The 13,210-nt window shown below is 39.9% G+C and overlaps 1 protein-coding gene across 5 annotated transcripts in view; it reads left to right on the top strand.

Annotated features, from left to right (window-relative positions):
• The window catches only part of agap2 (ArfGAP with GTPase domain, ankyrin repeat and PH domain 2), a 33,984-nt gene extending 21,680 nt beyond the window's left edge, over positions 1 to 12,304 (top strand). For 2 of the 5 annotated variants that reach the window (XM_005918748.2, XM_005918745.3), the window contains exons 8-19: positions 2,993 to 3,145; positions 3,295 to 3,369; positions 3,707 to 3,811; positions 4,153 to 4,333; positions 4,782 to 4,910; positions 5,042 to 5,176; positions 5,519 to 5,578; positions 5,876 to 6,027; positions 7,772 to 7,862; positions 8,006 to 8,228; positions 9,338 to 9,617; positions 11,078 to 12,304. In XM_005918748.2, coding sequence (XP_005918810.1) covers positions 2,993 to 3,145; positions 3,295 to 3,369; positions 3,707 to 3,811; positions 4,153 to 4,333; positions 4,782 to 4,910; positions 5,042 to 5,176; positions 5,519 to 5,578; positions 5,876 to 6,027; positions 7,772 to 7,862; positions 8,006 to 8,228; positions 9,338 to 9,617; positions 11,078 to 11,278 — 1,785 coding nt within the window. In that variant the 3' untranslated portion in view covers positions 11,279 to 12,304. The remainder of the gene's footprint in view (positions 1 to 2,992; positions 3,146 to 3,294; positions 3,370 to 3,706; positions 3,812 to 4,152; positions 4,334 to 4,781; positions 4,911 to 5,041; positions 5,177 to 5,518; positions 5,579 to 5,875; positions 6,028 to 7,771; positions 7,863 to 8,005; positions 8,229 to 9,337; positions 9,618 to 11,077) is intronic. The other 3 variants (XM_005918749.2, XM_005918746.3, XM_005918747.3) reach the window with 2 other exon arrangements.
• The last annotated feature ends 906 nt before the right edge of the window (positions 12,305 to 13,210 follow it).

Genomic DNA, 13,210 nt, shown 5'->3' with positions numbered 1-13,210 from the left:
TAACTGAAAACTTACATCTATTAGATATTATTATTTGATCATTAATAATATCGATATTAATGCCATAATGTGTAAATTATTGTGTGCACTGTAACAGGTATGTCTCACAGCACAGTGTTTAAAACCAGGCTGGCTAAACTGTGAGATCCTTAAATTTATGTGGATAAAACAGAGCGCTGTAACGTGCTGTAACCATTTCCTGGTAAGAAATAAGTGAAAATGAAAGTATTCAAACAAATACACACAAAACCTAAACTCAAGTTAAGAACAATATGTAAAAATATACCGTACAAAATATTCTGTGTACTGTGGAGGCTTGACTTTGCCATTTAAAAAAATATTTTCTGTCAGAATTTGCTGTTATTACATCAAAATTTGTAGTTAGTTTCTCAGAAGTATGATTTTTTTTTTCATTGTTGGAAAAAAGCACAACACAGTTTGCTGTGAGATATACATTTATATATTCTACATTCTTCTTCTGCATGAGTTTTTTCACCAACTACAGATGTTTCAGATGAAAAGACATGTGGATATTAAGTAAACCCAGTGAGTTAATGGTGCAATATATCCCTCTGAAAAGCAGACGTAAATTAAATTGCAATACCTGAAATAACGGTAGTGATTGCTTTCCACCACACACTCAAAAAATATTTATCCCAAATTGTGGATTTTAAATAATTTGATTACATATAAAATCTTCAAAGTAAAATATCAAATTTAACAGAATCTGGTCAAATGAAATTTACGTGATTGTTTTACATTCATATCATCTAAGCTTATTTTCTACAATGATTAATTATTTGAATGAATAAACCTTTGATTTTTTATATTTAGTTGAAATTTAATCACATTATTTTGCTTCATGTTTATCAGGGACAAAACATATTTTTGAGTGGATATTCTATCATGTATTTTCTACTTCAGATAATTATTTGTCCGGATTCAATTATTGATTCGAATATTTCTTGGCCCTCGTTGCTGATTACATCTTCTTTAAATTCACAAAACAAAAAGCTCAGCATGTTGAGCACATTTAAAGAACTGTGTTAGAAAGAGAGCAGCGACTATGACAGTCAGGTGTGACGCCTTCTCGGCAGTTATTAGTCGACTGTTTGAGTAAACACAATCTTCTTTCAGTCTAGACAGATATTACATAAGACATGATAAATATAGGACACTGATAAAAGTGTTTTGCTGTTGCTATGCTGATGCTGTCTTCAAAATTAAAGCACTCTTTCACCGTTTTATAAGGCAGCGCTCCGGCTGTTCTTCTAATGCCAGCTGATCATGTTTTAAGCTGTGCTAGCAGAAAGACTCTGGGGATGTAAGTCAGCAGCACACCAAATGCATTGCAAGGAAATTTGGCACACATATTTATTTACTTACTTACCGTCAGACTGGATCAAAATAACTTTAGTGATTACTTAATCAGCAAATATTCTTTATGTTAAAGGACGTCCATTGAATACATCACATTTTGCTCAAAGACAAATCCAAAAAGTACTTTTCATGAGTAATAACAAAATGTTGCTTATACTGCTGTTGGACTGGTGCCATTTTGTTTTCTGTAGCCAGAAGTGACCATATTTAGATAAAAGGGTGACGTACGCATGTTGCATAGATAAAATGTGCAGGTGCAATGCACAGAAAAGACACCAATTAGAGCTAAAAGGCAAATAAAGCATACATGCTCCAAAAGGCACCGGTATTACAGGTGGAGAGGTAAGTCAAAGCAGCCACGCCCCTAACTCCAGAATCCAAGACCAGACCCCAAACTGTCCTTTGTCAGACTGTAAGTACGTTACACAATGATACAAATATGGACACTTTAACATGAGAGTCAATGGAGGTTGACCCTCATCCAGAGTCACCTTCTAGTGGCCATTAGGGGAACTGCAGTTTTTGTACACTGGGGTCATTTTTCCTCTTAGAGCAGGTTTGTGGGAAAATAGTCACCTCTGGCGAGCAACATACAGTAATAAATCATGTTGCTGGTTTTTTTTGGAATCATAACTCCTTTTTCTCATTTTTGAGAAATATGTTGTTTCACGATGACCTGCAGCAGTAGTGACACTTGAGCAGTTTCAGGTTATGTGACATGTACGTGAACTTTCACTGATCGTGTGAGCAGGTGGAAGTGAGCATTAACCTCAAGGCTTCGTATATTTGTAGCGCAAATATAATCAAAAGAGGATTAAATATATTGTATATTTAAAAAATACATTTTGAAAACTTGTGCAGCTTTAAGCAGTGGTGTGAAGCGATACATTTACTCAGGTACATAAGTCTAAGTGTTAGATATTTGTTTTGTTTTTTGTGATATTCAGAGGGAAATATTGGATTACTTTGAAAACAATCATGAATCAGGGGGAGACAGAGACAGGAAGTACATGTGAACTTCAAAGTAAAATAGAAAATAACCATAAAACAGACATGAATGCTAACATTTAACAAATTGTTGCTGGTGGACCAAAGCATTATCCCTGGAAATATCCCAGTGACTATAAAAATAAAAGCTAAACTCCAAATATTATGCGTTTATCTCAGAAATATAATCTTCATCTATTACTGGCATCAAGGCACTGATGTTAAAAATGAGCCCACCCTGTAGAGTACAGTACATCGGACACGACTTCCAACTGTTACTATTTTCCTGTTTTTATTTAGAACATATGATTTAATCGTGATATTTAAAATGTAAATGACATTCAAAGGATCATCTAAGGTTGTGTACACCAACGCTTGTGTCGTGTTTGATTACTTTAGCTTAGTCAATGAAAACACGGCCCGCCCTGTTCTTCATCCATCAGTTTCCATCAATCACACCGATCGACTGAAGACTTCACGTTGTCACTCATCATCACCTTTTTGTGACTCTGTTTCATCTTTCACCCCATCCTCACTCTCTCCATCTATTCTCATCCCCATTGCCATCCTGCATCCTGACCTCCTGACCTCCTCCACCTCCTCCTCCAATTCCTCCTCCTCTCAGGCCAGTAATGGCCCCAGTATCGGCTACGCCTACTCCCTCCCCTCCACCCCTGTGGTGAGCCACAGAGAGCTGCGAGTTGCACAGGGAGACGGGGGAGGCAGCGTCAACGCTCGCTCGCTGAAGAGCATCCCCAGACGCCCCTCGCTCTTCAAGGTCAGTCACCTCCAACTGTTCGTGTCTCACACCTTTTAGTCTCCTTCATCTCATTCTCATTTCACTCCATTCGCCCCCCTCTGACTCTCCCCGCTGAAATCGTCTCCTCTTCTTTTTTAACACTTTAAATTCTGTTGGATTCGTTGCAGAACCGGGACACAGACAAAAAAGGTGGCGACGCTAAAGGCGACCTGAGCAGCCTGCGGGGCGTTCCGATCAAACAGGTTTGGCTTCCGTTACAAGCAAAAATAAGCCGAATATCCAGTGATGGGGGTATTTACACGCTGCAGTTATAACAATAACACGAGCCAATTCCCTTGTCGGAAATAAGATGGGAACAGAAATACATTTGTCTATTTATTTTGTCTTACATAAGCAGCACAGAAGTCTGTTGTTTCATCCTTTTCAACCTTTCTCAAGGGTGTTCTATTAATACAAGAGCTCTCAGCTATTGCTGTCGAACTCTTTCTGGTACACTTTGAAGGGGCGGCTCTAAATTTAGGCAGATTCAGACTGTGGTTTGCTGTGACTGATGCGACCCCCGGTTGATGCTTTTGACAGGGCATCCTGTGGAAGAGGAGTGGGAGCTCTCTGAATAAGGAGTGGAAGAAGAAATATGTCACCCTGTCCAACAATGGCACGCTGTCTTATCACTCCAGCTCCAGTGTAAGAAAACACCACAACACCGATCAATGGGACAGTAAACGAGCAGGGGGGAGAGAAGATCTGCAGCTTTTCACATTTAAAGGGACCGGTTATGCTTTTAGATTGTTTTTGTTATTGGTTTTTGAAAGAAAGACCCATTCTTATTTGTTACATCTACAGAAATTTAGGTATTCTAGCAGAATTCATGAGATGTGATGCTATTTGCATCATATTTTAATTCAGTTGTTTAAATCAGGGCCTTTTGAGGAAAAAAAAACCCCATGACTGACTTAAAGACTGTTTTGGAAAACATTACAGATCACTAAGATGATTAAAAACATGCAACATCTTGTCCTCTTCAGGACTACACGCAGAATACCCATGGAAAGGAAATCGATCTGCTGCGTGTGACTGTTAAAGTTCCCGGGAAACGTCCTCCAAGAGCAGTCGCACCGACAGGCCCCTCGCCCGCCCCCCCTGGAGCTGTACCTGGAGTCAATGGGCTGAGTAAAGAGCTGCCAGCCGCTGATAGCACCAGTACAGGTACGTCTTCTTTAGGAGGATAAATAGACCATACTTTGAAGACTGTATATAAAAGATGGACATGTCTTCTTATCTTTTTGATAAATCCACTTATAGATCTGTAGTAGATCTGACCAAGAAATCGAGGATTGTTGTGTTTACTTTCTCCTGAAACACACCCTCCTTTATCATGCGTTTTAACTCTTAACTGTTACCATAATATTATAAAATGCTAGTTTTGTCATGGCCTTTGATACAATCTGCTTTTTGCACCTAGAGGAGTCGCCCTCTGCTGGCTATTAAAAAGATTGCAGGTTCTAGTTTTATCTTCCTTCCATATGTTTGTTCCTGGAATTTTATACTTGAAAATAAAGCTTTAGATAACAATAAATTTACATTTCTTAGCCTGAAAGATCATAAAAACATGGCCTATTGTACATAAACACTTCACTTTCTCTCTCTTCATCAGTTCCTCAGTTGTGTCCAGCTACCCTCTCTGTCGTTGCCGATGACCGGTCTGGCGGTTTGTCCCCTCAAGGAGGTGAGCGAGGGCTTCAGCGCTGCCCCTCCTCATTGTCCACCAAAGCACAAAGTGTCGGTACGTACCGCAGGGAATGAAACCTTTCAGCCGCCATCGCCGGCTCAGACACTCTGGGTGTAGCCTCAGCTCCGCTGCGATTGAAAACATTTCTGTCATGTATGTTTTGTTATGTTTGCGCCAAATGTCAGATGCCCTGGAAGCGACAGCCGGTTCGTTCGGTGGAAAAGATCCCAGCCAATCATCTCCCATGAGCGACAGGAAGAAGAACAGGAGGAAGAAGAGCATGAATCAGAAAGGGGATGCAGCCGTCGGGCAAGCCGAAGGTAACATCATCATTCCACAAGGCGCAACTACTGATGCTAACAGTTTAAGTTTAATAAGAAATTGGGTTTTCTATTTGCTTTGTAAATACAGAAACAATTTTACTCAAAATAATAACTAAATAAAATCTTTATTCTTTAGTTCTGAGAGATTTTTATAGTCTTTACTTTCTACTAAGACACACTTGCTTATATTCTGACTTTTCTTGTTTTCCCGTTCTTTCTCTTCTGTGTGGATAAAGATTAATAAACGTGTTTGTCTTTCTCTGAATATTTCGTATCTGCCTTTTTTTCCTAACACTTGCACTCCTCTTTCTCTTCTCTTGCTTATCTCTCGCTCTGCAGCCAAACGCAAAATGTGGAAATTAAAGAGCTTTGGTAGCTTGAGAAACATTAATAAGACAGGTAACAAGTGAGGGTGATGGTGCTGACACAGCTTGTGCTCTCTGACTGTTTTCCTTCCCTGTGTGCCTGACATCCATAATCTACACCCCATTGTTTGTTTGAATTACCCTCAGCATGATTAACCCAAAGATTTTTCTGTCCTCATGTCTCAATCTAAACCACTGTTTTGTTTTGTTTTGTTTTGCTTTTCATTCATTTTTCCTCCACCGACTGAAAGTTCAATGGATTCATTCTCTCGGTTTGTCGAATGCAGCAAATCTCATGTCATGTTTCTCCGGCTTCACCCTGTCTTTGCAGAGGAAGAGAATGCCGACTTCATCATAGTGTCGTTTACTGGGCAGACGTGGCACTTTGAGGCTCCGAGCATGGACGAGAGGGACTCGTGGGTCACAGCTATAGAGAGCCAAATCCTGGCAAGTCTTGGTTCCTGTGAGAGTGGCAGAAACAAGGTAAACATGTACAGAAAACACATTTCAGAAATGGATTCTTTACTTATTCTCACCATTTTTCTACCTAAACTAAAATGATTTTGCTGTCTAAAAACATCATTTCTTGGAGGCTTAAAGAGAAGAATATTGCGGCAAAAATAGAATCCACAAGCTGTTCCCTGCTCTTGAACTTTTCCTTTGGATATCTGCGTGAAGGTTTGATTGACTGATCACAGCAAGACAGAATGAAAGTGCAGTGTGGGGGCAGAGAGCAGAGCGGGAAAAGAAAGCAATGCCAGGAAGAATACAGGTCAAATTTTAAAAACACTTGAGTCAAAATCTGATGGTGCTTGAGTCTCTGCTGTCACCGATCCCAGTCATATCTGATCAAATCACACCCGCACAGTCTCACACCTCTTTTCCAATAAAGAAGACACTTTTTTTATATATATATATATATTTGCAACCTAAAAGAAATTCACCAGAAATCCAGCCCACGAGTTATGTGCACGGTGATTTCCCTGGAAATTAACCAAACTTCCCTGAACTATAGCCTTATGAATCTTTTGGTTCTCAAATCTGTTAAAATTTAGGTTGGTTCTTAAAAGGCAGGTGGGTGGAAAACGAGCATTTACCACGCAGATTACTTAAAGGTTTTGAAAGATAAGGTTCGTGGATGAATTTTTGCAGGTAAATTACTTCAAATGGAAGCGCTCTTAAGTGAAGAACATGCAAATAAAAGTAAAAACCTACAGTAGTTTATATGCATCACAATTTTAATTTAATTGTTGGAGTGAAACCTTAATGGGAAAAGTATGCCTAAAATGTTTATTTGTTTTTGTTTTTAAATAAATTACATATTACAATGTTTCTAAAATCATCCACTCTTTCTGTGACACCCCAGAATACGTCTCGTACAACTGCTCTCCTGTTTTGATTAAAATATAATCATAACATTTTAATACTGCAAGTAGGGAAGGGAAACAGGGAACTATATAAACCCAGGAGAATGATGCAGGAGTGGGGAAATAGCACTGATTTAAACAGATGTCATTAACTCTTACCCTCATAAAGACAAACTCTGACAGCCTCCTCTGGGCCCTTAATTACTACATATGACACCTAAGTATATATCAATAAAGATTCACTTTACAATTAGTTGTAAAATCCTGCAGTTGCAAAAAAAAGAAGAAGAAGCTGTATAGTTTGATCTTTGACCTCAGTAAAACTTTCCTGATGACTTCATGGGCTTAGCTGATAGCTTCAAGTTGTGGTAAATTATGGTCTTCATTAGAGGAAATTAGCAGAGTATATTTAATGTTGGCGTCTAAGTGACATGACTGATTATTCTGTAAACTACAAGAACGTCTGTTTGGTCCATGTGGCGATCTCTATCTTTAAAACATCCTCATGTTGTGCTGCAGTTATTTTGGCATCTTTACAAAGCCTTGCATGATTGGACGGTTAGCTATGAGTTGTTTGTGCCAAAGCAGAATTTCTAAGTGAAAACATTTACTCACTCCAAATTAAGGCTCTCAAATAAAATGTCAGAAAGTAAATGTTATTAACTTTAAAAATAGTTCAATATAAAATGTTTTTGTTTTGCAGTTTTAATGCCATGTGGTGTCATAATCTGCTCTAATCAATGCGTGTTACTATTCATTGTGTTTACTGAGGTAGCGGTTGGATTTTAAGCACCACTTGTTTATGAAACAGAAACACTTGTGTGGATATGAATAAATGATGCAAATGGGTGTTTGTGCAGGCGCGGAGGAGCAGTCAGAGCGAGGCCGTAGCGCTGCAGGCCATCCGAAATGCCAAAGGCAACAGTCAGTGTGTGGACTGCGAAGCACCGAGTGAGTTCCTAAACGTTGGCACGTTTCCCGCCAGCTGCACATTTACTCTGGAGCATAATTCACACCATGCACAGACTGTGGTGGTGCAGCCATTGGCTCATGGTTTTTTCTTGCTAAGCAGTCTCTCTTCTCCCATCCTGCAGATCCCACTTGGGCCAGTCTCAATCTGGGTGCGCTGATCTGCATCGAGTGCTCAGGGATCCACCGAAACCTGGGGACTCACCTGTCCCGTGTGCGCTCGCTGGACCTGGACGACTGGCCGGGAGAGCTGACACAGGTGCTGGCTGCCATTGGAAACCACATGGCCAACAGCATCTGGGAGAGCTGCACCCAAGGACGGACCAAACCCACACCGAGTGCGACACGGTGGGTTGAGCCAGATCACAGTACACGTCAAAAACTGCTGTAAATAACCCTGTACATCCTATACAAGTTTTAAGCAGATAAAATGTACAGAAAGTGTCATTTGACAACATTTCATGAAAAATGTTAAATCATTTTAATAAATTATAATAATAACGAAGTCTAAAATAATATTAAATATGTTATTTAAGCAGATTTGTACACAAATGATTACATTTGTGTTTATAGCTACTAAATGAGATTTAAACTATGAATAAAACTCATTGATGTCCATTATTAGGTTTATTAGTAGGTTTAAAAAAAAAAGGTTCATCAGTCAAAATCAAAATTGATTCATTGTCACAGAAGGGCTAAAAGTAAATATATTAATGAGTAATATTATTTAATTTACCCTAGTTACAGCCATTAAATTATATTGTTGTATGTTATATTATAATGTTGTCAGGTTTCCATCACAGTGCGATCAAAAAGATTTCATTTGGACAACGATCCAACGATCTTCTTCAGGCCCTTTCACTGAAAGCTAAAAGCCAGCCTCTCCCTTAAAACCTGCAAGCGCAAATTTACGGGCCACAAAAAGTCTACAAATGGACACGAGTAGTTAGAGCAGGACTTCTAACAGGAGTACTGGAAGTGCACCAGGAGACAGCTTTGAAGGGGAGATCAGACAAATTTTAATCCTTTTTTTTTTTTGCATTTTATGTTTTGTTTGTTTTTATGGCCGGAGTTGCAGAACTTTTTTGCACTCATGATTAAACATATATGAAATGCTTAAACTGCATCTGCTCATATCTAATGTACATTTATTTAAATGGTTAAATATGGAGTCAAAAGTGATGCAGAGAAGTTGTCGGTGGTTTTGTGTGCTTGTGGGAAAAATCAAATCCCAGACCCAAGAAATAAACTAACAGAAAGCAGGTAAAAATCTGATCGCTTAATATCCAATGTGTAGAAACGTGAACAAATAACACCCATAGTGGAATTTCTAAAAACCTGCAGATATGTCAAGTTTTAAATGTAAGCAAAGTTCTGATTTGCTTACACTGCAGTGCTTCTAAGAGTGTCTAATCTTACATGTGTGTGTCTCCTTTGTGTTGTTTCTGTTTTTCTAGAGAGGAGCGAGAGTCATGGATCCGTGCCAAGTATGAACAGCGAGCCTTTGTGGCGCCTCTTGTGCCGGTCTCAGGGGCGCAGCTTCCAGAGGATGGTGTGCCGGTGTGGCTGCTATCTGCAGTGACCGACAGAGATCTGCCCAGGCTGCTGCTCCTTCTGGCCCACAGCACTAAAGAACAAATCAACGCTCCGCCGGCCGGCTCGCCTTCGCCGCCGCGCACGGCTCTGCACGCTGCCTGCCAGCTGGGAGATGTGGTCATGACACAGCTGCTCATCTGGGTGCGTATCTTCTTTGTGTTCACACTCATTCATATCGGTTTCATATTTCCTCAGGCCCAATGACGAGTGTAGAACAACACGACTAGTTCATTAGTCCTGTAAATCACAGTAAAAGAAATAAGGGTGGAATAAACTACTTCAAAAACTGACCGGTAGAAGTGTGCATGCATGCACACCATGATCGTGTAAATGCTTAGTGATGGACTCTTCTGTGCTTTCGAAACTGTGAATGCCTCTGCAGACACGTACCCTTGCCATTCTGTGATGAGTGTTACTCTCTGTGGAGTCATATTGGCAGCTGCCTCTTTTTTCTCTGAGGGAAACAGGAACTTTCAGTCAGCATCTGCACCAGTTTATACCCTTATCAGATGTGCCTTTGGAGTTTTTCTCAGGTGCTTACAACATTTCAAAAACATGCTGCCCTCTTAATATTAAATTGTTTGTTCTTGTTTGTCATTATTAGCTTTTATAACGACATTAAAAAGCTGCTGTACTTTGCACAGTGTGGTTAGAAGCCTGCACTCCTGCAGACTCCGTGTTTGAGGGCTTTATAATAAGCACTCAGTGTGCCAGACTCTCCACAAAACCCAGAGTCGACGTCTATAGTGAAGGGTGTAGGAGCTGTAACTAGGCCAATTGATATCTGTCATCAAATATCTGACCAGACATGTGGCATAGATAAGATTACAATCAAATGCAGGAGATATTCATCACTTTACAATAGTGTTTGGTAATGAAATCACATCCTGTGTGAACAGCTGACCCAAAAACTTCAATCAAAAAGAAAAAACTATGTGCGTGTAATTTCAGCCAAGCATCAGTGATGTTAAAACTGCAATTCTATCCAATTTAATGTAAAAGAACTGAAGCTGAAGAACACTGTCTCATTGCTAATCGCAGTATTGCCAGCTGGCCTCTTCACTGAATGTGCTGACTTCAGTAACCTTCAAAAGAAATGATGACAGGCTGTTTTTAGTGCACCTGGACTCTGTGCTGGGATCTCCACAGTGTTCAGGTGGTATTTAATAAATGTGCTCTACCCCTGGAGTTCTTCTGTAGTGGAATAATTTTCCCTTACTAGACTGAGTCTGTGTTAACAGACACTCAGCACACGTTAAAACGAGTAAAGCAGTTTGAATAACAAATTAGTTTAAGAAAAACTAAATGTTGGTCCTGAGATCTGATGACCTGTCATCATAGACAACACTGAATGTCAGGGAAGCAAGTTCTGAAAAATCAGTAATAAATCAAATTATGATTATGCTGGTTAGACTTATCTTAACTCTATATACTGTCTATGCAAATCAAAGAAAATCTGTCCAACAGTAATAGAAGAGGAGCAGCACATAATTTTTCAGCTGTATCCTCCACTTCACTTCAAACTGTTCAATCATCTAATCAATATCTAATCAATAAACAGGCTTAAATATCATGTTCTGTCCTTTGCCTCTTCCCTGCAGTATGGAATCGATGTGAAAGCGAAAGATAACCAAGGCCAGACGGCCATGATGCTGGCCACGAAAAAAGGGAGCAAAAGCTGCATCGATATTTTGCTCCAGCACGGCTGCCCCAACGAGATGTCGCCCACCGCTGCCACGCCCATCCTCAGTCGCCGCTCCAGCACCGCCAGCCTGGGTCGGACCAGCTCCAGGAAACGGTAGCGTGGACTGAAAACGCTGCCACAGAAAACATTTTTAATGTGTGGAAACGGGCAGAGCTGATCGTGGAGAGGGGTGTAGTATAAAGAAATGACAGCACTGGATATCATTAGTATAACGGATGAAAAACATTGTTTCTGAAGACTGAACAACATATCAAACCACTTAAAAAGCAATATTCATTCAATTTGTTGATTGCAGGCATATTGCTGAGTTATTGTGCCGTTGACCTCATTTCAAAATGACTCAAGTAGACCTGTAGTGGACTGCTTCTGTTTCACTTCCTCTGCAAGAAGTGCAATAATTCAGCTACGATGATGAAAAGCAACAAATTTTAGCGCAGATGACTCAACTCAGTGCATCCAGAGGGTGATGCTTTTATTCAGACCTGCTGTGACTGGACCAAAACTGCTACTTTTTTTTCTTCCTTGGCTTAAACCAACAATATGTCATGGTGTTAGTTATGTGAGCCTGTCAGTTCGATTGTATAAACTGTTTTCCAGCAACGAATCAGCTGAGATTATTCTACTTAGACTAGAAAAATGAATGGTTTGGAGTATGACCTATGTCAGTGTTAGGACCACAGGTCCGAGATATGACGTTTTATTCTACTATAAATGTATCTAGACTACATGCTTAATGTTAAACTCTGTAATGAAGACACAACTGAAAAAACCAGACTGCATTTTGTAGTGATTTCTTACTGGTAGTTCTAAAAGCTTGTTTTGTTTTGTTTTCCATTGTCTTTTATAATTTCTTATTCTCTCACATAAAGCAGTAAGCAGATGGTTTTACAAGTATGTAAACATGTGGATAAAGTTTTATTTGGGATATCGAGAGCGAATACGTGAAGACTGCGACATAATTCACATTCATCTTACTGTTGTGTAGGTCGATCCCATGAGTTTACAGTGAAGCGGCCGAAGGTGAGTCATGTGAGTCCCTCATGAGCTAAAACAAATGGTTACCAGAATAAAGTAATAAACTTTTTTTTAAATAAGCATTAAAAAAAATGTTGTTTTTATTGTCTTTGTGTGTGGGCCTATCTGTTGCACAGTGTTTATTCGACTGTTTTTAGCAACATTTGAGTCAGAGTGGTATGTTCACCATATAGACTGTATATAAAGTCAAGTAGAGTTTTATTGTCAACCCAACAATATACAATCAAGTATACATTGGGACGAAATTTCTTCCTCCTGGATCAAAGGTGCAAATGGAAGAAATAATTTTGGGAGCCTCACCAACAAGTGACCATACTAGAAAGAGAGATCAAGCTTGGTTAGTAAAACGCATCTATTAATTGTTCCAGTGCTATACACTGAATAGATGCCTGCTAAAGAAGTGAATTATAAGGTATTTTGGACATTTTGATGCTTCCAACTTCGTGGGAACAGTTTGGCTGTTCCACTATGACCAAGGCCACGTGCACAAAGCATGGTCCATAAAGATATGGTTGGATGAGTATGGTGTGGAAGAACTCGATTGGACCACCCACATCAAGAACCTTTGGGATAAGCTAGAATAGAAATTGCAATTTAGGCTCTCTAGTTCAATATCAGTGTCTGACCTCATAAATACTCTTTTAGAAAGACTGGGAAATTATCCACACTCCCCTCCTGCGGTCAACAGCAGGAGTTCTATGTTTTGTGGACTAGACAGTGGTCGGGGGCATAGGCCCTGGTAGTCTAAGCCTTGGTTGACAAATCTGGCTTAAGGAAAGTCCTCGGTCATTTAGAGTAGGTGTGGGGAACTCCAGACCTCAAGAGCCGGTGTCCTGCAGATTTTAGATATCACCCTGGGCCAGCACACCTGAATCAAATGATTAGTTCATTACCAGGGCTCCGGAGAACTGCAAGACATGTTGAGGAGGTGATTTAGCCATTTCAATGAGCTGTTGGATCAAGGACATATCTAAAACCTGCAGGACACCGGCCC

Source organism: Haplochromis burtoni, unplaced genomic scaffold (assembly GCF_018398535.1).
Source record: "Haplochromis burtoni strain Fernald_Lab_line unplaced genomic scaffold, NCSU_Asbu1 Contig_31, whole genome shotgun sequence".
In the NCBI taxonomy this organism is placed as follows: domain Eukaryota; kingdom Metazoa; phylum Chordata; class Actinopteri; order Cichliformes; family Cichlidae; genus Haplochromis; species Haplochromis burtoni.
This window is presented reverse-complemented; position numbering and strand designations above follow the sequence as displayed.